General features: G+C 45.9%; 1 protein-coding gene across 2 annotated transcripts in view; it reads right to left on the bottom strand.

The window, feature by feature from the left end:
• LOC8031944 (serine/threonine-protein phosphatase 4 regulatory subunit 1) overlaps positions 1-17,898 on the bottom strand; it is an 89,599-nt gene extending 71,701 nt beyond the window's left edge. The window contains exons 1-3 of one of the 2 annotated variants that reach the window (XM_029995424.4): positions 17,863-17,898; positions 17,699-17,749; positions 16,143-16,196 (exon numbers count right to left, since the gene is read on the bottom strand). In XM_029995424.4, coding sequence (XP_029851284.3) covers positions 16,143-16,196; positions 17,699-17,749; positions 17,863-17,869 — 112 coding nt within the window. In that variant the 5' untranslated portion in view covers positions 17,870-17,898. Of the gene's footprint in view, positions 1-16,142; positions 16,197-17,203; positions 17,637-17,698; positions 17,750-17,862 lie in introns of those variants that run through there. The other variant, XM_040501464.2, reaches the window with a different exon arrangement.
• Positions 17,899-25,033: the final 7,135 nt, after the last annotated feature.

Raw genomic sequence — 25,033 nt, 5'->3', positions numbered from 1 at the left:
AACGCTGCCCTCGGGCGATTTCCATGCAAACAACTTTTTGTCATTTTATTTGACACTCTCAAGCTGCCTGTGACAGATTTTTCACCGAGGTAGTCACGACCTCCATTTTAAAATAATTAAAATTAATTAATTGAATTGCATGTTTTAAGAAATTTGTTAAAACACTTGAATGACTGCAGACCAGGGATCGAGCATGGTGCAGTTTCTCTAAATCCATAAATGAACAGATGAAGCAAATGTTTATAAAACAAAAACAATTATTGTCTAAAATATTTTGCTGTAATGTCATGGACAAACAAATTGCCTGATGTAGACGATGCCATCAATTCGAGGATCAGACCAAATGCAAAGGTTTGTTACTTATCTCCACGAGTTCTCCCTTATAATCACAAGCAAATGCTTTCGATTACTTATGGAGGAGACTCATCATTACGCCGTAAGCACAATGTTTTCAGGAAACTACATTGTGCTACTTCTTTCTAATGTCACTATTATTGAGCAAGCTTGAGTTGTAATTGGGCTCAATGTGCGCTAGAACTAGTGCCGATTCCTGTGCTTTACCTACCTCACGTGTATCCGATATGCCGACATTGAAACTAATCAAAATGTGTCAACAAAATTAACTGCGGAAGTTGTGCACATAATGATGGCATGCAATTAGCAAGAAAATATAAGCATTGGATGACACTTTATACAGTAAGGTGAAAACTCGGTGAAACGCAACAAAAAACACGATGCCTTCGCCAAAGCACCGAGGGGAGAGCGGAGCCATGAGTTGAAAGCACCTTGGGGCGGCTGCATCACGAGATTCCAAGATGGCAGCGCCCGTGCGACAGAGGCTGGAAAGCTCTATTATGTCTAGTAGATGATCTGCATTGGAAGTTGTGCTTCCGTTTCTGTGTTGCCTCTCGACTTATGCAGACCCAAACAGCCTTTTCTTCCCCACACCCCACAGAGCTTGTCCTCATGCAACTTGTTTGCGAGATGAGGTCTTCTTACATAATTCAGCTTCACGTTATAGGGGCAGTTTCGAAATTAGCCGTCTTGCATAATCTCAAGGGGACCACAATGGCTCGAATTATCGGAAGCTATTCTTAGAAACAAGTCAACCTGGCAGAACAACGATGGTATTTGCTGCCCCTTTCGTTCTCGGCTCGCTGTCAAATCAATAAAAAGAAATGTCCTCCTTATTCTCACCATACCTCGACACACCTCACTCATGAGGGCCCTCACTCACCCTCATCCTCACAAGTGAGGTAAGGTGAGGGAGATGAGTTTCTGATCCAGGAAAATTCATGAGTGTGAGGGTAAGTGAGGACCGTGAGTGCTGTAAGGACCGTGAGCCTGTGAGGGCCATGAGTGCGTTAGGGGCGTGAGGGCCACAAGTGCGTGAGGGGTATGAGGGCCGTGAGGGCAATGAGTGTGTGAGGGGTGTGAGGGCCATGAGTGCGTGAGTGGCATGAGGGTGGTGAGTGCGTGAGGGGTGTGAGGGCCACTAGTGTGGTGAGGGGCATGAGGGAGGTGAGTACATGAGGCGCCCTTCAGACGAAGCAACTTTCTTAGCAATTTTGGTGTTGCAGGCGTGTTGTTCCCTAGCTTTCCCTAGACCGACACAAACTGTTGAGATTGAATCCGGCTCGAAACAAACCAGCAACTCAGAGCAATTAGAAGACGTTTGAAGGGGCTGCATCGAATCAGGGACGCTATATTTTCACGTGACACCTTGTGCCGGTGATAATGACAACAAAAGACTTGGTTCTGGTTTGAAATTGATCGTTTTTGGAAATAAACTGTTTTAGAAAGATGCATTAGTATTCTCAATGAGATTTAAATGCATAAAAACATGTTTATCGCACGTAATTGTGTGCCTAAATAGAGCAAGAAAACTACAATTTTATGACGATGATGGCAAATTGCAGCAATTGGTTGCCGCGTGTGAACGCGGGCGGCCCGTGTTGCTGGTGTTGCGACATCAAGTTTCTGGGCGCAATTGCCCCATCTGAAGCGGGCCTGAGTGGCGTGAGGGCCATAAGTGTGTGAGAAGCGTGAGGGGTATGAGTGCATGAGAAGCGTGAGGGCGGTGAGTGCATGAGGGCTACGACTGCGTGAGGGCCGTGAGGGTGGTGAGTGCGTGAGGGGCATGAGAGCCATGAGTGAGTGAGGGGCGCGAGGGCGGCTAGTGGCGCAAGGGCCACGAGTGCGTGAGGACCGTGAGTGCGTGAGAAGCGTGAGGGGTATGAGTGCATGAGAAGCGTGAGGGCGGTGAGTGCGTGAGGGCTACGACTGCGTGAGGGCCGTGAGGGTGGTGAGTGCGTGAGGGGCATGAGAGCCATGAGTGAGTGAGGGGCGTGAGGGCGGCTAGTGGCGCGAGAGCCACGAGTGCGTGAGGACCGTGAGGGCGGTGAGGTTCAGTGAGTGTGAGTGAAGGGCTGAAGGTGAGTGTGACTGAGGATGAGGCTGAGTGAGGGGCTGAAGGTGAGTGTAGCTGTGAAGGTGAGGGTGAGTGAGGGGCTTAGGTGAGTGTGGCTGTGAGGGTCAGGGTGAGCAAAGGTGGCCTAAAATGCCAACCTTTGATTTTGACTAGGAGGGTGATGAAGTGGCTTTTTACTTTGAAATTGGGACATCCAGCTGTCCCATTACACTGTTTCTCGAGAGAGGGGGGGACAAGCGTATAGCCGCGGTTTGCAATCATTGCGGTTAGGTTAGGCAAAAAGAGAAGGCCTAGCAACAAATAACTGAACTTATTGGCCAGCTGGTCAGAGAGACTTCCGTATTGACTGCAATGTTGGTTCCGTATCGAACATATGCACAATGCGTTTGCACGAAGCAAAGCAAAAAGATCCTGTGCACACTTGCCTTACAGGTACACAAATTGTAAGGGTCTTGGGAACTTAGGGAAAGAGGTGCTAAAAAGTGAAACCACACAGATGCTTTGCCATGGGTCCCAATATGCTGCCTCTAGCTTGCCCTCGACAGAATTCAAGCCCTTTTTGCACCTTTGCATTAATTGCATTATAATCATAACCTTAAAGGGTAACTCCGGCCAAAACTCAAAATGCAATAATAAATTACTGGTATCGCTGTAGTGACACAAAATACGACCCCAGCCAAAATATTACGTCCTTGGGACGCCACATTCTCAACTAATGCCGATAATAAAAATGCGACCCGCCGCGAGCCGCTGCTCCTTAGCGGGCGACCAGCGGGTTGCCGATCGCTAAAGCAACATTGGGCCATGGCGTCAGGATCATTCTCTTTTTTTTTTCCTACGGTCCGGGCGGTGCGCAGAGTGCGCTTCTTTGAGCCGCTACCACCGCTACTTCGGCTTGTGATTGGCGTGTTTAGCCATTGCTTTTATCTGTAGCCCGTGTAACTTCCGTATAGCCTTTTGTTTATTTGCTTTGTGAGGACTCCAAGACTCGTTCTAGCGAGCAACTCTGTGCGCCCAAGACTGCCCAGCTGTTCCTTGAAAGATGCCGAGTGCAACTTGTAGCGCTGTGGGCTGCTCAAACAACCCGCTGCGCAACACGGAGGTGCTTTTTCACAAGTTTCCAACGGACCATAAATCGGAGACGATGTGGGTGAACGCTGTTCGACGAGTAGACTTTGGACTTCGGCTTTTACGCGCTTGAGGAAAAAAGAACGAAAAACAGACGTGTACAGCCCAGCACACGTGTGTTCGGGCGCCGCGGCCCGCGCCGAAGAGCCTCTGAGCTTTGTGTCCTGGGACTGATCCGCAGCGCGAAAGCAAGAGGGCCCTCAGTACTGTACATCACTGGCAGCGCAGCGTAGAGCAACGCTGCTCCATCCACGGAGCCCCGATGACAATTTAGGCCTAGCGACGAGTACGGAAGACCGCACACACGGCGATAGCCGCCAAGTACGACACCGGCAAGTTCACTCGTTTTCCAGTCCCTAGCTTTTAAGTATACAAGGGACAAGTACAGCATAGCGCGCGCACGGCGGCGGCCACAGAGTACGGCACCGCGCGAGTTCACGGGTTTTCCCGTCGCTAGCTTTTGAGTATACGCACTAACTCTTGCTACATATGCTGGATAACTACCACGAATACAGAACTAAAACAAAATCAGTTTACCTCCTATCCTTAGACAGCTAGCGCAACAGAGGTAGATGCCGCTCGGCCTGCATACTCGTTGAACGAGAACGATCCTGACGTCACGTTCACATAGCGGCTGATTTCCAGTGTTACTGGGGCCTCGAGCAGCTAGCGCCAGTTTTGTTGGCCGCGCCCCAAACAAAGCTTTGAGGCATCGATATCTCTAAAACCACGCACAATAATGAGAAAAAAATTACACCTTGCAATTCAGGGACGCTGACTGCACTAAAAACAGTCATAATCACAAAATCGAAAGTATGGACCGGAGTTGCCCATTAAAAATGCAAGCCGTTCACTTTTGTTGGTGCTAGGCTGGTGGCAGCTGACAAAACCCGTTTGCTCTACTGACGTTAGCTCAGTTGGTTGAGCGCTCCACTGGAAATGGAGAGGTCCCTGGTTCGATACCAGGACCAGATGGATTTTTTCGGTCATGCACCAGTCATGTAGCTGTGTTTCGAGATTTGTGTTTGTCCCCCTTGTTCCCCTTCTCCAGGAATTATTTCCACCTTTTTTGTAAAGCAAGATTTCCACAAGGAAGCCATCTTTTGTCAGACAACAAAAAATGAAAGCACCCCCTGTAAAAACGAGGGGATATACCAGGGGTGGCCAAGCTGCGGCTCGCAAGCCACATGCGGCTCTTCGCGTGTTAAAGTGCGGCCCGCGGCTCGCTCCCCTACCCTACCCTACCCTACCCTACCCCCGTTTCCCGCATTCCTCCAGCTCACACGAGCACTTCCCCAAAAAGCGAAATGGAACAAATTTTAAATCGAAAGACAGGTTGCAGTTTGCTAGTGTTGTGCTACTGCTACCTTATATATAGTTGGACTGCTTTTGACTCTGACAGATTGAAAGTATATAGTCCAAGTTTCATTTATTGCTCTAGACAAAAGTTTGGGTATCACCACCTGGTGGAATTTTTTCCCAACCCAGAGTAAGGGTACCTATACTTCCTCTGCTGGTGCAAACACATGCAATGCCAAGCTCATATGCACTTAAAAATTAAAACATATCAGTGTAGGTAGCACGTGCACTACCCATAAGGAAAACGCAAGCGCCACCTAGCGAGTTCCTCACCGCAAATACAGACAAATCTCGTTGTTGCGAACGTCGGACTATCCAATTTTTCAGATTTACAAAAATTTCCAGTCCCCCCATTTTTTTGGGATTGAATATAAAAATATTTCAGTAGGACGAATATAAAAATACCGAATATTTCAGAAAATGCATGTAATTCAATTGCGCTTGTACGTAGTAAACACCTCAATATTATGAATTTATTTCCTTAAAAAAATAAATGAAAGATTGCTTGTGTTCCTGCTACTTTGCGGCTTCTGTCGCTAGGCGGCCCTCGAGACTGACAACTATCATCATCAGCAAACAATGGCCAGCAACAAATGCACACTAGGCCCCTAGGCCTAGGTTAGAGCCACTAAATGAGCTGCGCTTAGAGTGCCGGCACTCTGTACTCCGACACTGTTATGGGCGCTGCCATTTTGGTGCTTGTGCAGAGCAGACGCAACTGCCGATCGTCATGATTCAAAAGTGTGACTACCTTGGCATTAGATTCGCTGTTAGGAAGCTCATTTAATAATGCCTTGCTCTGTCGCGAATTGTTTAAAACATTTGTGGAGGACGGAAAAGCGTTTCCTGTGATTTTAGATAAAGCTTCAAATAACTGACAACCATGATTTTAAGCCACAATATGGGCAAGTGTCGTTACTCTGAAGCGTAGCTTATTTAGTGGCACTAGCCTAGGTCTCATCTCATACTCATTAACTTTTGGTTAACTTCCTTGTGCCACGAGCTTTGGTTTGATTTTCTGACAAGTTCCTCTTCTGAAAACGCCAGGCAAACCAGACTGTGGCGAGCACCCAGAAAAAAACGACCCAAGCGCCGAGCAAAGTTACCGAGAAGCTTGGTGTGGACTTTTCGGTAGGGTTCGGGGATTAAAGACATTTGCGACAATGTAGTGCAGACGTCGACAAAGCTGACAACCGACGACATTGTAAACAATGTCCGCAAAATGGAAGACTGAAGAGCCGAGGACACCCAGATCAATGAAGGCCTCGAGGCAGCACTCGCAGATGGACAGGAGGAATCGGTCTCCATCTCAAATGCCCCAAATGCCATTGGCAAGTTGTGCATGTTCCTTGAAAGCTCTATTACTATGATCAATCATACATCCTTCTCTGTGCTGCACCTACCAGGAAAACACAACAGATTTATTCTTATAAACATGCAGTGTTCCATCGCGTGTAATGCTTTTTGATCAGAAACAACCGATTGCCATCTCGGTGCAGAGGTAGGTTATGTTAATCTATAAGCTTTTCACTGTGCAATATTCCAAAATAATGAACAATTTTCGGCAGTCCCGTCAAACTCGTTATATTGAGATTTGACTGTACCAACTTTATTGTGAACACGGTCATTTATTCGGGTGAGGCTCGCAGACCAAAAAATATGGTAGTCATGAACGGGCAAAAACTCCTCGTGCCTTTGCCATCACAACAGCCCATGACAAGTAACTCTACTCTGCTTCATCATAAGCGCGAGCAAAGGAGAGGAATTACAAAAGCAAGGGCAATGCCCCAAGCAGGCCCATTATTACAAATGCACGCTCGTGAAGCTTTGTTCATGGCAACGTGCTCGTGCTTGTAGCATTGGCTTCGCTCACAGTGAAACGGAGCATAGCAACTTTTGGCGGTAGTTAGTAATACACTCAATTACATCATGATTGTCATTCCTACTCAACTGAAACTACTTCCGACAATATTTGATAACCATACTCCTTTTATCATTTGTATGTGTCTGCTTTTGAGTGCTTACCAGTGGGGCACTGACAAGGAAAAGTTAACAATCCATTAAAAATACAAAGGTTTCATTAGGAATTACAGAAAAAAAATCAAATTCCAGCCTATCTTTTTAGGGGGTCATGAAGAAATGATATCTGCCTGGTCCTTTTTTTTTTTTTTTCATTACACCACAGATATTTAATCCGCACTTCAAATTTGTGTTTTTTAAATTGTCTGAAACAACCGTGCGACGCTCTTGGGCAGCATCACCACAAAACGTTGCAGTAACTTTGTAAAAATGTTGAACAGATACTCAACCTTATTTAATATTGAAAGTATAAAAAAAATGAGTCTTCTATTGGTGTTTGTTGCGTAGCGTGATTGTGCGTCAGAAATGCAATAACACAAAGTAAAGCAATAAAAAAAATATGACCTCAAAAGAGAGAACTTTGTGAAGTCAGCAGCAGGAAGGGATACGCCAGTCTTCTCGGTCACTGGCACATCTGGTGTGAGCGGTTTATGGGCGCATATACAGCACTTTCGCAGATGCAATCCTGGGACATTGTGGTTTTCCGTTCATTTTCCTTTCCGGTTAAACCTCTCAGCGGTGTAACCCATGAAATGTACTTGGGAACAGCCACGGGAGCAGCTGAAACAGCTGTTTTGGAGCAGGTTGGGAGCAGCTAAAACTACATCCTGGAGCAGGCTAGGAGCTGCTCAGATCAGTTTTTATTGCACTTCAGCTTGTGTCTTAGACAAGCACGAGAGCCATTTAAATTGTGCTTTGCAGCACAGATGAACATGAGTGGTTAGGAACCTAGGTAGATGGGATAACACTAACATATGCGAAAACTTGAAACGTTGTGAGCCTTAATGAAAACCAAAAAGCAAGTACCATACGTTTGTGAAGATAGTGTCCTTGAGTTTTTTCGAGCGCTTCTGAGTCGGGATAGACAGGGAGAATAAACAGAACAAAGGATTGCAAGGCCGACCAAGCTAAACGCACCCATTGTTGCCAATCGAGTCGATAAAAAATGAAACCAAGACAAAATACAATTTTTTTGGCGCACGTTTTGCGATTTGGTGCATAATGGCGCGAGGTGCTGGCTGTGGCGCAGTTTCTGCAAAATGGTGCAAGATGGCGCAGATAAATGCGTCTGGTGCAAAATGGCGCATATGGCGCAGTCCGTTCCACCCCTGACCTCTATCTAAGAAAGTCCGATTAAACAAAATTTGCTATTTAACACCACTTTTTTTGTATCTCCTTAAAAACCATGCTTTTTCCTTCATGTTTAACGAAGTACTTATGCACCACCCTGTTGAATTAACCTGAGACTGGGGTAGAGAAGAAACATCAAAACATAGAAGGGAAAGAAAATAGACAGGACGACGTCTCAAAAACATGGTAAATATTCACCAGCTCGCCTGCACCCTACAGTTTTTTATGTACCATATTTTTTTATTTATTCAATTCTTTGGAAGTCTTGTATACACATCGGCAGCTTTCAAAAGCAAAAACAAAATATTTAACAGAAATAAATTTTATCGCCTAAAAGAAGATATCTTTATAGAAAATATACAAGTACCGCCGGTGTAATAATAGAAAAAAAAAAAGGGGGGGGGAGTCTGCAGTAACTACTGGCTAAAGAATCTGTGCATACACTCAACGAACAAAGCTCCTGCTTGTGTACTGCATCTGCGATGTCAAAAATCTCTTCGTGCCTCAAGCGTTGTGCTTTACTTGAAACAATGAGTGGTGCACTGCGCAAAAGAAAAGTCCCGTCGCTTGACATGAAATCAAAAATAATTGCTGAAGTGACGAATAGCAACAAGACAGTTGCTGAGAAGTATAAAAAAAAAAGTGCAAAAGAGACGATTTTCGGGAGTTCCCCTAAAAAAAAAAAAAAAGAGAACTTAAAGATTGACATGAAGAAAGCCTTTTTCACTTGGTGTATGTACCTGCAGGTTAAGAACATGCCTTTAGTAGAGAGCTGGTTCAACAGAAAGTGTTTGCTTGCATGTGACGACTTTAAAAACGGATGGTTACAACGCTTCAAAGGATGACGCCAGCAACGTGGGCGAATCTGCAGCGGTGAACGCAACCAGAGCTGCCAACTGGCTACGCGATGGGATCCCAGATATTTTGGCACGTTACGTCATTGCCAACGACACCGACGAGACAGCCCTTTTCCTCCCTTCCTTCCTCCTTTTCCTCCTCTCCCCTCCCCCCCCCCCCCCTTCCCTGGCCTTAAAAAACAAAAAAAGTGCAATGGCGGTAAAAAGTCTAAACAACGACTCGAGGTGCTGCTCTGTGCTAATAGGAATGGAGGCACCAAATGTGTCCCACTGGTGATTGGCACAAGTGAGAGTGGCAACAGCGTTTCAAAGGCGGCAAGAAAATGCATGTAAAGTAGGTGTCCAATACAGAGGCATGGATGATGTGAGCCTTATTTAGTGACTGGCTGACAGATCTCAACGAGGACTGGGCAAAGATCAAGAGGATGCTCTGCCTGCTTTTGGACAATCGTTTCGCCCATGATGTTCAGGTCCTGGCAAACTCCAACTGTTCCCTACAAACTGTATCACTTATCCAACTACTGGATCAAGGGGTGAACAGTGCCAAGTGCTCCTATCGCAAGTGCATGACTTAAGAACTTTTACTGAACATGCAACTCAAGAAGGACACAAAGATCAAGGTCTTTATGGCCGTGCAGATGCTTTCATGGTTGAAAGCAGACCTGCCAACCCTACAATGCTTTAAATATTATAGGGGAGGCCAGAAAACACTACAATTGTGTGAAGAAATACAAAAACTGTTTTATTCTTCAAAACTTAGTCACAAAACGTGACTATGATGAGATAAAGCCTGGCATCATTGCAAACGTCATTGCTTGCATCAGTCGCGACCGAGAACGGCACGCTCCTGGAACTACTAACAACATTGCCAATCTCTTTTTCAGCCATTCCCTTCATTATCGCAGCTCTCTTGGTTCGAGCACAAGCATAGTTAGTAGCTTCCCTTTGATCTTAGAAACATTTTCTGAAAGAGGTCTCCGACGCGATCAGCTGCCGTGAACGGCTCGTTCTGCTCAACAAAATCCCGTAAGGCATTCTGCTCGATTGTTTCGTGATTGGCTAAAGTACTCTCCAAGCTTCTCGTTGGTTTCAACTAGTTTTGCACAGTCCTTGTGCTTTTTTCTTACTAAGATGACACAGAATGTCCCGGCTCAGCACGAACAGAATGTTCGTACTGAGATGACGCAGAACATCGCCACAGCACAAACTACAAAATGCGTACCTTTCGCAACGTCTTGATAAACGGAAAGTCGGTCGAATAGCTGGGAATGAACACTTGAAAATAGTTTTTCCCTGACATCCTGCTGTAAAGGTGGTTTCAAGGGATCATGCGCAAAGGTTCCGGTAACACAATGCATGATGTGCACGACAACCAAAATTGCCACAAGGACAACAGAAAGTTATTTTGGATTTGGATGGGTGTTAGCAGCCCTTATAACGAGCAGTAGATTGCGCCCCCTAGCGTACAAGTCAATGTATCAGTGTGGCCGACACCGAATCGCTAACTGGCGAGATGCAGCTCGAGTAAAAACAATTGACATTTTTTTACACAGGATCAAAAAAACTCTTACAAATATTGTTGCCAATACGATAACCGTAAGAAAGCGCTGGAAAGCGGGCACTTTACGATAAGATTGTAAAACTTGGCAGGTATGCGAAAGACAATTGCAAATTGCTTTAGACAGGCTGGTATCAAAGAAAAGTTGTTTTTTTTTTTTTTGACGAGGAAATGGAATGCAATGATGAAGATGGCAATGGCAACGGTGCCAAGCAACCTAATTCTTGAGAACTATATCTGTAGTGATGATCCTGTCATCACAAGGCGAGGACTGGACGACGGTGCCATCATTGGAAGAGTTACCAAGATATGCATGCACGAAGAAAAGAGTCGGAGGCACTAGTGCGCATATCTACGTCAAAAAAATGTGATGGATGCCACTGATGGCGTTAGCAGCTCTACCGACTTACGAACACCATGCGACGTCGACGCTTTGAAAGAAACACCAGAGGCAACTGACTGACTTTGTGATTGCACCCTGAACTCGGTGGAATCCTCAAATAAATAGTTTAATTTGTTAATCAATTTTGTAATGAGGTCTAAACCAATTGATCATAATCCTAACGCTTCGCCTCGGGGGCATTGTCAGAATTGCCCAAACAGTTGTAGCCATTCCCGCACGCTTGGCAGCCTTCTAGTTGCGCTCGCTTGATCAACTTTCGTTGCCTCAAAGCCCACAACGCTGGGAGTCATGTGGGACTGTAGGTGACCGGTTTAACCACCTGTGGGCATAAACAAATGAGCCTGCTGTGTTAATAAACAATGATGATAGCAGGAATTTTTGCTACAACTCAGTTTTTATGCATGGCACCATCTGTCAGCTGTATGTGCACTAGGCGTGGCCCACATCGGGGTGATGCAAATGTTTTGTTTGGCTCTCTCGACTGCACGCTTTCCTACAGTGCTAGGCACTGCTCCCATAACCATACAAAATCAGGGCTTTGAATGCGATTCTCGTATTGCCGCTGCAGTTTGTGGGGGAATCTTATTTGTAAATGCTAATTTGCAAGGCAACTGTGCAAGGAAATGAAGGCAATTGTTTCGGAAACCTGAGACGTTCATTGCAACGCTAATAAACAGAAACCTCACTCCAACGAAATTCACGATTAAACAAAGGTTTCGGCTGAAGAACTACCCGTTTTAATCAAAGTTCAGCTGTACTACAACCTTCCTGAGCAGTAACTTGACGTGCCGCTCCTCAAGTATGCAAAGGCAACTCATTTCACTTCTATCTTCCACCCATTTGTCCTCTGTCTGCTAGCAGAAAAGCATTTATCGAGTCAAAGCGACAATACATTCGCGGCTTGTCATTCGACGGTTGTCTCGAAGCGCAGCTCGACCGATCAAAGTTGCAAACGGTTCCCTTCTGTATAGCACAACATACTGTATCGCATACAGCGTCGGTGTACAACTCTAAACCTAAAAGCCTTCTGCGATGAAACAGGCCATGCTGGAGCTCAAAGGGTCGGTACCCTTACTAATATTTGAGCGCAATATCAAGCGTCTCATGTCACCCATTGACTTGAATGTGTGACATCATGGCACCACAGCTGGCGCAACACAAGACTTTGCTTATCAAGTCTGGTCCGTGTGGCTGTGGTGCGAGGACAACAAACATTTCCTATTGGCTAAGTATAGCGACGCATTTGAAGAACTGAAGGTTGTCCACGGAAAGCCAAAATTATATTTTTGTCTTATTTTAAGCTTGGAGATGAATTTAGACGACGAAACGAATGTATATAGAAAATATATCACTACCCATTTAATATGGAGTGGGTTGCCTAGAATATAAAGTGTGCTGCTAGAATTAAACCCCTCGTCTCCAAGTTCGCATATAACCAACTTTCAAGTAATGCACAAGTTAATATAACAGGCTCCAAAATTACTTTACCATACCTTCAAAAGCTTTTGTAGAACTAAAAATTAGCACATGTACTAACAAGCAGACAATTTTGAAAGGACTCTCCTAATTTCAGTCAGAAACACCATGCCAAGTTAGCTTCAGTAAAAGAGCAACACTTAGCTATGCAAACCCTCTTTATGGGCAAGGAAGTCAGCATTTTGTTCCCTTCCAAGTAAACGATATACCTGGAAACTCCCAAATAATGACCTTGGTGGGAAAAAAATGGGACTCTTCTCCCATGCCCAGTTTGAGAAAGAACAGCAAATGTTTACTCCCAAATTTCATAGAATACAAGAGCCAAGAACAAAAAGCCTACTATGGCAGATAAGTTATTTATGTATTAAAATACTTGAAGGCAATTCTTGGTCGCAGACTTGCTTTAGGGTACATACGCAGTCTCCACCAATTAATATGTACTCCAAAACAAGTCTCAAACACCACATGCAACACCCGCCATCTTCTGTCAGGTATAGTCTTGCCTCGTTAATAGGAATACCCCATTATATGACAACATTTTCAAGGACGAATTGGCTGAACTTGTGCATTTTGGTCTCGTTATTATGAACAACTCGCATAATGGACGCTTCATAAAAAGAACGGAGGTGTCCATATTAATGAGGAATCATTGTAACACCAGGGGTGGCCCAGTTGCGGCTCGCAAGCCACATGCGGTTCTTTGCGTGTGAAAAAGCGGCCTCGCAACTCCCTCCTCTACCTGCCTCCGCCTCCTCCCCCCCCTCCCCTGCCTCTCACGGTCACCTCCTCAAAATGACAAAAGGAACGCGTTTTAAATTGAAAGACAGGTTGCGGTTTGGTTGTCTTGTGCTACTGCTACCTTACGTACAGTTGGACTGCTTTTGATTCGGATAAATTGAAAGTAGTCCGAGTTTCGTTTATTGCTCCTCCCACGCCTTCGTCGGACTCTCTGCCGAAGGCATGGAGGAACTAGATGACTACATGCGGGCCACAATGGACTCGTTGAACAAGCATCTGAAGGCCTGTGTGAAGGCAAAAGGAGGCCATTCTGAGCAGTTCCTCATTTAATTCACTGATTGCACTTGGTCTTGATTGAGAATAAACACTGTTACGAAATATTCCATGCTATGTCTTACTGGGAGAACTTGGAAAGTGGGACTATATTTTTGGGACAGCCTGTGGGACCATATTCTGGGCCATCCTGTCCATATAAATCTTCCTGCAGTACACAAGTATTGTTGCTAAATCTAGTTTGAAAAAGAAACTCTTGAGAATACCGCAGTTTATCATATATACTAGCCGCAGTCCCATCCGGGACTTTGTACTGCGCGGTAGAGTTGTTACACACTTACCAATTTTGTTTGTTTTTTGGTATACTTAACGCTTGTGAGCACGAAGCCTGCTCTAAAAAACTACCTTCCCCTTAGCACGTGGCTGCACTGCGGCAAAGCAAGATATGCAAAATTGCTATGCCTACTCCACATTTCTCACTTCACTGCAATGCACCAGTCCACGGGTAGAAGCGCACTCAACGAAGCTGCCTAACCAACCAGAACAGACCATGAACATGAGAAATATTGTGCGACCCAACCAAGTACTGTCACCGTTTTATACAGATATCAAATTGAGTACTACATTATTTCAGGAAAGAATTGAAAGTTCTAAAAATTTGCACAAGCGTACCGTAACGATACGGCCATGTAGCGGAGCCTTAGCTAGTACATTTTTTAGTTAATATAGTGAAATTGCATTTTGGTGCAACGTCGGCACAGATTCATTACTCCTTGGCAAAATGTAGCAGGATGCTAACTAGGCAAGAACTTTGGCACAGCAGTCACATCAGTGGACTGAGCCAGCTCGGCCTAGCATTCTTTTCCGAAGTGCTGGGTGAAGCACTAATCATATCACATGCGTGTACAGAGTATAATGCAACCTAAACAAACAAGCAATTTCCGGCTTCTTCCACATCATGTTCACAGCAAAAAGGTCGCAATAAAAACTACTACATTTATCAATACAAAAAAAAAAGGTACTGCACAGAGTAGTGTTTATGCGATTTGCTTGCAAGAGAAAAAATTCTCAGTTTTAATTTATGTTTTGATAAAATAACTAAAAAAACACACATGAAAGTGCCTCATATCATTAATAAGTAATAAATAAACAAACAATTCTGAGGATAGTAATAAATGTTATTTTGAGACAAGTTTCTCCAACCGCGTTCCTGAGAACGCCTCTAGATTAAAATAGTTTGTTCACAGTTCCATCTTAGACTAATCACAAGAAGGCTTCTCCACACATAAGGACAACTAACTGCCTGGGGGTCTTGAATTTGCAGTGCAGTCCTAAACAGGCAAGTACTTCATTGGCTAAAGACCACATATGAAACTTAAGGGGCCACAGTCACGAAAAGGAGTACCCGCAGATATAATTAAGGGCCAACCCGGAAACCCTGGCAAAAACTAAGACACACGGAGCTTTTGACCACTGAGCAGCCACCAAGGACAAGTGGCACAAAGCAATGGCCCCCATGCCGAGCCCCTTATCACAGAGCCCTTGAAGGGTTCCATCTCGCCTGGGAGAACTCCACTCAATCAAATGAAGATTCCTCGCACATTATCTCAAGACACACCCTCGCACCCCGGCTCCCGTTCTTATCTCACAAAGCGGTCAAATACTGCTTCGCTTTAGACTGCAACCCTCGTTTACAGGGTTGGAGTCCAAAGTACCAAGCGTAGAAACAATCCCAAAAAAGCTCAGCAGGACACACAAATCACTGTCTGTAATATGCAATTTGAAACGGCCCACAAAGGAAAGCGCAGGACTCCCTCGGCGTACTTGAGAACAAACCCCGCTCCCATCGTAAGCAGACGATCATAACTGCCACAAAAAAGAACTTGAGAAACAAGGTTCTGGTGCAGCAAGCACATTCACCGCAGTCCATACCCGTCGACGTGCCCAAACCCAATGGCATGAAATAGTACAAGCAACAGCAGGGACCAAAGCGAGGCTACAGCCACTGACAAAACAAGAAACTTATGAGATCAGTCAGTGGAATTGCAGCATTAGCAGAGAACAAAGCAACAAGCCAAATAGGCCACGCCCTGCGTCTGCCAAGGACGATGGAGAGTGGCTCCAACTGTCGACCACGAATTACTGCACATGTTAACGGCACAGGGGGCAAAGGAGGTCATGCAAAGCACACACCCATGCGCGTCGAGCCCTGCACAACCACATGCCAAGCTCCTGCTTTGCCAAAGGGGAACTCCCTCCCACACAAAATCCTGTCGGGATGCGCAGAGCACACACCCCTTCTTGGGCAGCGTACAGAAGATTTCCCCACTGGTCGCACACATTACACTTAGACACGTGCGAGGAGACAGCAACGAACAAGGGCCCACAACTGGGGAAATCAAAACCTTAGGCGGGGGTCAGTATAACTACAGATTGCTTGCAACCGTCGCACACAGTATTTCTGGGAGAAACCCATCGTGCTGGAAGTGTAACTTCCACCACTGCATGAAACCCTGCTGGGGAGGTTCGAGAGTTTGGTCAGGCGCCAGGAACCCAACCGAGTCGCAAACAGGCCCCTAGCGTGGGCAGGCATCGTGGCTCAGCGCCCGACTAGGAGCACAGAAAAGGGAGGCTGCCGGGTGCAAGAACCGTCTCGAGAACGGGCGCCACTCGGCAGCTGCAATAAAAGCGAGCAAAGCAGCCACTCACCGTTGTCAGTCTCCTCCTGCTGCAGCGTGACTGTGGAGTCTGCTTCGCCCGTCCCTGGAAAAATTATTGCAAAGCTCACGTTCCAATTCCCAAAAAACCCACCACATCCGACACTCGTGGCAGCCACGCCTCCGAGTACGTGCGACCAGGTCCCACGAACTTTGGTAGGCAGAGGAGCCCTAGACTCTCGCAGAGGCCGATATTTGTGTCCAAGCAAGAGTTCGAGCTGGTGCGCAGCCGCAGTGAACGGGAGACTGCTATACCAGGCCCGCCCAGCGATCGGGGAGCGCTTTGGAAGCACGTAACTCGATTAGCGACGGCTCTCCCGGCAGACACCCCGGGCCACTTCCAGCCCGACACCGGGGCGGCAGCTTCCTTTTGGCGCGCAGAGCGCTCCGGCCGCATTCCAGGCAACTTACGCGGCCCGCGTGCGAAAACGGCCTACACTGGAAAGCCTCAGAGGTCGCCGGCAACGGATACGCGGCAAAAACCGACGTCCCCAGAGGAAACATTGGCAAAGTGGCGAACCGACTGTCCCAACCCTAGACTCCACGCGCAAATGCGAAAGACAAAGCAATCTTCCGAAGGGTCGGGCTGCGCACGGGCTACAGCTCGGGGGACGTTTAGGGTTAAGATCCGGAATGATGGGGACGATCGGAGCCTAGCAGGCCTCAAGCTGGCGTCCCGACGTCGCCAGAGAGACAATGGGGAGCGGCTGTCAATCACCGCGGGGCCGTAGAGCAGACAAGCCCGCAGGACGACAAACTCTTTGTTAACGCTTGCAAGGCGACCCCATCGCGACCGTTAAGAGGGCGACGGTCGTGGGTGGCCCACAGGATCGCTGGAGCGACACGATGAGCACGCCGCCAAACCAGCGTCTAATAAGGTTTGCGGGGGCTACGGTTTTTCGGGGGTCCGATCCCACACTGAGAATCGCCAACTGCGAGCACCGACGCTTCGGAGCACAAAGGCTTTCTCGAGCTGACTGTCGTTCCCCGACGAGCCCAAGAAACAAGACTCAGCAACGACGCGATAACACTCAACTAGCACCGCACTCTCACCCATTAGCAGGCGACGGAGGCCTGCCGAGGAACACGTCCAGTGTCAGAACCGTGGTGAAGTCGACGAACGGCAGTCACCCAGCGAGTGTTCGCGCGAAACAGCGCAGCAGTCGAAGGGCGAGGGGGTCCGATGGACAGAAAGAAAACGGGGGAGAGAGCCCGGTGTTTATTGACCCCCGGGTTGTCAACATCGAACGAGGCGCCTCACCCCTCCGAATGCCGCGCGCCGACCTCGAGTCGACCTAGACGACGGCACGGTCAGCCGAAGCCCAGCTCAGGCATTCGGGGAGCAGCTCCAACGAGGCGCGCGGGCGAGCACCACGCGCGCCGCGCGTAGCTTCGCAGACGGCACTAGGCCTAACCGGTACCCCAAGTAGGCTTAGCTAGGTGGAGCGACCGCCTCTTGCGCTAGCCCCTGCTAGTCACTCCGCCGAATACGAATACGGCGAAGGGTCACCGGAGCAAAGAAGCGTCATGCGCCCCCACCGTACTCACGCGGGCCTTGGGCGTAACCGCCACCACCGCCGCCGCCGTCTTCGGGCATCCCTGCAAAACGGGCAGCGTTGAAAAGGCTCGCAATTAGCGAGCTCGAAGCCAGCGACGAGTCGCGCCATCGCCACAGAGAACCGCCCGAGCGGCGTACACAACACCGAGCTCACCCGCCATGTTCCTACGGGCCTTGCACGGGAACGAGAGGGTGGCGAGAGAAAACTCTCAAGCTCAGCATCTCATTGGCCGCAGCCTGCCTCGTGGCGCTCCTATTCGTCCCCTAGCGTGCGACATGAACCGACGCTGCTCTGTCATAAGATAACGTAGATTAGCACGTCACGACCAACCAGAGCGCCGCGCGGGGGGAGCCAAACTTGGATCAAATGGAGCACGCGTGCCCGCGCTCACGCCTCGTGCGAACGTCGGAGATGGTTTTTTTCCCCGCCAACTCAAAAAGCGGAGGGTCTTCCGACCCAGAGTCTTTTGACGCCTGTTTTCGAAACGGTAATGGCCGATTCACACGACTGGCTGATCCGCGTACGGATTGATCACGTGACGATATGTCCGCGGTTCGTCCCAAGCGCATACACGCGAAGCAGTCGAAGGGGATGACGAGGAGACGCCAGCGAGGACGGACCAGTGATTTCCCTTCCCACCCCCTAGGGGGGCGAAGGGGGATACACACCGCCTAGTTTGTCTAAAAGCACAAAAAAAAAAAAAAAGAAGCTTATTAATTATTTTGCGCGAAACCGTTGTTTTCTTCAGCGAGTGGCATCAGTGCACGAACAGTTTTGTCCCCTCTCCACGCCGCTTAGCTCCTTGGCTCCTCCTTCCATTGACGTAAAGGAGAACTGACGGGAGGTTTGCAAATTCTCGCGTACCGCCTTGGCACAGCTCTAAAAAAAACTTCCGTGCAACTGCTAGGAAAGGGCGCGCGAGAGAAAAGTCGAAAGGAGAAGTGACTGCTAAATTAATCCTTTTTTTTTTTTTTTTTAAGTACTCGTTGTGCTATCATCGGCTGAACCAATCGGCGCCGTACGTGATCCTTCTCTGTGCGTGCACAAAGGAGACGAACTCCGTGGATATCACATGAGCGAATGAAGTTTTAGCGAACGACGGTTTTATAAACATTCTCAACTCACCCGTACACGCCGAATTCGCTCAGTGTATCGATCAAAAGTCGTGGGAGGGACTTGATTCGCTAAAACGTCGTTCGACCAAGCGAGCATCACCCAGAGCTCTGATATGCATCTTCCGCGCGTCTGAACAGTGTTGAGCATACATGGTAGGAATACATGTTCATTTCTGGTGTGTTGAGATCAGCTGCACATGATCGTCCATCCGTCAGAGCGTTTGTCCACGTGTGCGCATGTGTACTGGTGCGGCGGTGTGTGGTTGTCTCGGTTCATTCCCAGCATTTTGACGCATACTTGCATGTTACTTTACGTTTTCCTCTGTCTCACTTTCTTCGTTAGTTAGTTTAAATAGTTTCTGGCATCTCACACTAATGAAAAGTTCGCTCTAAAGCTAGGATGATTCATTTTTGTTTCTAAACAAATAAAAATTTAAATTCTAAGCGTATGCTAAATTTGTAATTAATAAAAAAAAAAGACAAAAATTTTGTTTATAACTTTTGAAAACCTATTCTATGTGGTACCAGAGATTGTGTTTCATACTGTAGTCTTCTTGTTGCGTCAGAAGACAGGGTGCGACTGCAATTTCTTCAATCGAATATATTCGCTATTGCATTCATTGCGGTATCACAGTATTGATACCGTGACTGATATTTTCTGACGTTGCTTTTTGCTTTACTTTTAAAAACACACTAAACCCCCCCCCCTTTTTTTTTTTTTTTTTTTGCCAGGCGATTTATTATGGTTTCAGAAGACTACCCAATCAATATCTTACTAAGCGTCACGTATATTTTTAATAAAGTCAAAAAACGCAACTGCTCGGAACCGAAACCGAAACTGGACTGGGGAGGAAGAGGAAATTTAGGGGAGGAGAAAGTTGCCAAAAATCGCGTGCTGTGCAACTTTTTTTTTTTTTTTTTCAATCATGATGTTTTCGGCTTTTCGGAAGCCACAAAAATGGGTATCTTATTTATTTTCTATTCTTAACTTTAAGTGTGCGCTTTCGATGACCCACACGACTTTGATTATATTTGATGGTTGTGTCTAAACATTAGAAAACGGCACGTGACCACGGGGAAGAAAGTGAGTGCGACTCAAACCGGCCAGTTTTCGATCGGTGGTTTTCGGGCGGAAAGAAAACGAATTTCAAGCCGCAAATTGTGTTCTAGGTAGTTGGGCTCTCATGTGCCATGTACAAGTAAAAACCTTGGCGAGCATAAATATTCTGTCAGTGTCCGTTTAAATGTGCACTAAAGACGTTTCTGTGGTCGTATGTTCTTGGTGATAACTCATTCTACGGGATCGTAGCATCCCAGAAATCAAAACGTTATGCTCGTGTGACGTCTATTTCCCTACTAAAAATATGATAGAAGTTTGTGCCACGCCCTTTTCTAAGCGGAAAAATCTGGAGCACGAAGTCCAGCGCAGGCACCGGCTTCGGAGGCACCACCGTTGCCTCCGCTGGATGCACAAGCAGCTCAATGTATACGGACGATACCAAAGCTGCTAAACGAGGCAGAAAGATGACAGTCTTAATAATCTGCACCACCAACCATAATTGAATATGTATAGGGTAAACAGTGAACAAAAGCTGAAAGTACCACAGAGCCCATATTCTAATTTCATAGATTAAAAACAAAAAAAATTACTTTGGAAAGCCAGAGTACAATTTCATTGCTTTGGAGCTATTTCTATCCACTCGATCTGGTGTCGGTAAACGAGGTTTGTAAAACACCTTTAAAACTAAACGGGAGAGTTTGTTGATATAATATTCTTGAATATTTAAAGCGCGGTCATGCATAGAATAAAAAACACAACAGACACGGGCGACGTGTCTGTTTGCTCAACACTCACAAAGACGGGATTTCGCTCGCTTTTTTTGTCGAACGCCACGTTCGATACCATCCGAACGTGGCGCTCGACTTAGGTTCATCGCAGGGGCTAAAACTTCGATGTCGGCGGCGGCGAAAACTTACGTTGCAGACGTTGAATGGAGAACACAAACGGTGCCAACTTCATTTCACAATCTCTTTTTCTTTTTCTTTGTTTCGTTGTCGCAGCCGAGGTAAACATTTTGTTTAGTGCCGAGAAGCTTGAAGGGTATAGTTTTGAGAAAGTCAATGCAGTTATTCTGCCAGGGTTGAACAAATCTTCATTAATAGAGCGACATCCGTCAACTGTGCTTGAGGTCCATGCTATCTGAAACCGATTTGAGCTCTTTGCAACGCCTGAAAAATATTGCCCCAGGGCACCAGTTTCCTCTAGAAAAACACAAAACTTTCAAAAAAAAAAAACTAAGTTAACTTTGAGTTGCATGTATAGGCGTGGAGCAGTCTACCACTAAACAGTACGACTCGATGCGTATTCGCATCGAAAAAAAGAACTAAAAATGTCCTCAGAGATGAAAGGAATGACGGCCTAGTTTGCACGCGCCCGTGCAAACTATATGCGGGCTTTTCTCCATCCCATAGTTCCTGTTCAAGATCCCGGTGATGCGCCGGGCGACCTGACAGGCCGTCCCTCCCAGGACCTGGGTCATCTCCCCGTTCTTTCCGTCTGCCTGTATGCACAGCTCTAGAACCCTGATGTTCTCGACCTTGGGGATGCGGTTATGCTCTAGAACCCTGCTTCAATTTCCGTCACGGAAGTCGCATAGACACTAGCGCCAGTTGAACCTTTAGCGTACATTATAATAACTCAGAATTTTCCTACACGATAATTTGTAATGAGTGCATTACTAGAAGTATCTTCAGCCTGCTGCAGCCCAATAAAATGCAGACGCACTGAATTATTTTAAAAAGGAAATAAAACCTGCTGTTACCTCTTGTTTTGCATTTTTTTATTACTAGACACATATTCGATATTCGATTTGATATTCAAAGTCCGTGTTTTGTCTTATTCGTATTCGATTCGTATTCGAAAATTTCAATATTCGCACACCCCTAGAAACAAAACTTTTCAGAAAGATGAGTTTCTCAACGCTATTCAAAAATATAAAAAACACGTTTTAGCGCGTAGCTGTGCGTCTAAAAAGTGCACAAAAAATCAAATTTCATGATGATGATGGCAAGTCGTAGCAATTCGGTTCCTGCGTGTGAACGCGGGCGGCCCGTGTTGCTGGTGTTGCGACGTCAAGTTGCTGGTCAAAATTGCCGCGTCTGAAGCGGGCCTCAGAAAACCTACGGTTATCATAGGTTTCAAATTAACGGATGAAGCCAGAAATGATGGAAAGTGACATGCTAATTTAGTTTGTATCATCGAACGCACAAATGGTTGTTCCTGTGTCGTGTTGTTTCCCTTATACGCTGTCCCTGTCTTGCGGCGCATTTTGTCAGAGGAGATCATGTACCAACTGGCCCATCTGTCACTATTGATGAGGCTGTTCCTGATCCCGTAGAAAGAAAAACCGTAACAGAAGTTGTCTAACGTAGAGGTGTGGTAAGCCGGTGCCACCAAGTGAAATGCGTCGAAAAAGGTTATTTAGTCTCATCGGCTCTGATCTGGACTTCCAAATGAACAAAGCACAAACTCTGTGAATTTTTTTAACATTCACGTGGGCACAATGTAGGACTTGCAGCACATGCATAATCTTCGCAATCAGAAAAACGTTGCGAGCCTCTTGCAAAAATTTACATGTCACAAACAAACCATCAAAACACACGTTTTTTTTTTGTTTTTGTTTTTTTAATTGTTAGTAACATTAGACCAGCAAGACGTGCTCTTGCGAAATTGGTGGAGTGGTACACAGAGATATTTACAATGTTCCTCACTCCAATCGATGCCTCCCTATTCTAAGGACTTCGTCTGCATGGACTATGCCAATACCCAGTGCACCTTATCCAGTTCACTGCAGCCCCAGTTTCTTTGCGAAAGTTCTTGGTTAAAACAACTTCTTCAGATACACTTTTTTTTTGCCAGAACAAAATATCGCAATGTCATCAGTGTACGCTGGGACTTTAATTTCTACAGAGTTTAATCTATAACCGCGGACATGCTCACTTTTAGCTATGCTCAAAAAAAAAAGAAAAAAAAGGTTCCAGATAGAGGGCAAATAATTTTGGTGAGAGTGGGCATCCTTGTCGAACAGAAGACAACATTGGGATACGTGTAGTAAGATTATGGTTTACAAGAAGCTTCGTTGAGCATCTTCTATAGGCCATTCTGACTCCATCAAAAATAACTTTTCGCACTCCAACATGTATCAACACCTGCCGAAGCACCACGCGATCAACTCTTTCAAATGCTTTGTCGAGATCTAACTGTAGCATGGCAACCTGTTCCGTTTCATCTGAGCAACATTCCAAAACACTTCTTGCAATATGAATATTTGACTGTATTGTTCTTCCTTTTATGCCACAGGTTTGGCGTTCCCCGACAATTTGACAAATCACATGTTGAAGCCTTCTCGTGAGAATTTTCGTGAACATCTCATCACCCTTATTGCATAATGTAATCGGCCGATAGTAACACAGCGTAGCTTTACTGTCTTCTGACTTTGGAATTAGGAGGGTGCGTGTTTAAAAAAAAAAAAAGAAAGACGTTCCCATCTGTAATGCCGAATTTGAGCTCATCTCTTGAGGAGGAGGAGGAGGGCACGTAGGGGACGGGATACCTCTCTTGCTCCCCTCCCAATTAGCGGAAAATTTGCGCCAAATGTCCCGTTAAATTTAGCGGGAAAATTTTCCGCTAAATTTAGCGGGGAAATTTTTCGATAAACTTAGCGGGGAGATTTTCCCTCTAAATTTAACAGGGAAGTACTCTGAGGGTGATTAAATTTTGGAAATGTTTGGAAAAATCTGCAACTTTTGAAAAGGCAATTTTCATTACTTTTGGTTTTGGGAGCCCCTCGTTTTTTTTTTTTTGTTTTTTTTTTTTGGGGGGGGGGGGGGGTGGATTACTGTAAGTGTATTATTTAGAAAGCTAACAGGTAGCCTTTTTCAGAGATATAGATCAGAGCACTATTTCGCAGGACCCAGGTTGTGCTATCGTACTACACTGCCCAAAACTGTCCCCAAAAATAATGAGACAGCCACGCACTGCCCTGTGAAACATAGGCTGAAACACTGCAACATAGGCTGAAACACCGGGTAGATTGCACTGCCTGCCTGGAACCAAAGAAATGTGATGAACATGTGATATGAAATTAAAACCTATCATCCCCAATTTAAAATATTAAATTTTTCTAAGTCCCATGTGGAGCATTTTATGGGCCACTGATGCCAGCGCTGAACAGCATCAGCAATTCTAACCAGACGTGGCCAATTTAACTGTTGACTAACTACACCATTGACTAAAGTTATCACAAGGCGGGTGGTAATCGTAAATTAGTAAGCACTTTGTATTCACCGGCCATGTTTACATTTGCTACCCCGATTTACTTAGGTGACTAGCAAATCTTAGTCAAGGGGTACAACTACTGCAGCAGGTTAGTAGCTATTAGCTACTCAGTAACACAGCCGACACACATGACCACCAGCACTAACTGCCGAATGCTGAACTTCGGAAAATATGTAAAAATTTTGCCAAAGTTTTTTTTTTTTTTTTTTAGAATAAAATTGAATATATGCTTTATTTAGACACGAGAAAAACAGCACACAAGGACAAAAACACAGAAAAGAACACCCCGAAAAAGACACACGCAAGCGTCTTGTGTGCCTTAGTTTATTTACATGAACGGACACAACACACACAACGAAAAGATAAAAATCAAGAGCCCCATTTCAAGTGCCCAAATGCGAACAAGAAAAGTAAAATAAAATATCTCACTACGCTTATCTACAGTAAACAGTTTTAAGAACTGCCACGAGATGAGTCCAAGGTGGCAGCAGCAACAGTATGTGGTGGAGGTCCTTAGTAGACATCCAGTATCCTCGACGAAATCACCCTAAAACGTTGACGCGGGATGGAAGAAATTTATTCAATCAACTTCAAATTACGCAAATATGATCCATCTAACTTCGCGTACCGAATAATCAGACTTTGAGAAATGTCTGATGACACGCAAATGGAAATGCTAAGCGCATGAGTAATTAACTCAGGCATTTATATTCGGAATTTAGAAGTGATCTGACGTTTCAGCAAAATATTTATTGAACTTTATTAAATTATTAAAAAAAAAAAGAGAAAAAAAAACCTTGATAGTAAGAACCGGGTGTTTAACACCGACTTTTATAAATATCAACGCCGGTGGGAATCAATGACGGCGGTT

This window comes from Ixodes scapularis, unplaced genomic scaffold (genome assembly GCF_016920785.2).
Source record: "Ixodes scapularis isolate PalLabHiFi unplaced genomic scaffold, ASM1692078v2 PGA_scaffold9__187_contigs__length_104089568, whole genome shotgun sequence".
NCBI classification, from domain to species: Eukaryota; Metazoa; Arthropoda; class Arachnida; order Ixodida; family Ixodidae; genus Ixodes; species Ixodes scapularis.
This window is presented reverse-complemented; position numbering and strand designations above follow the sequence as displayed.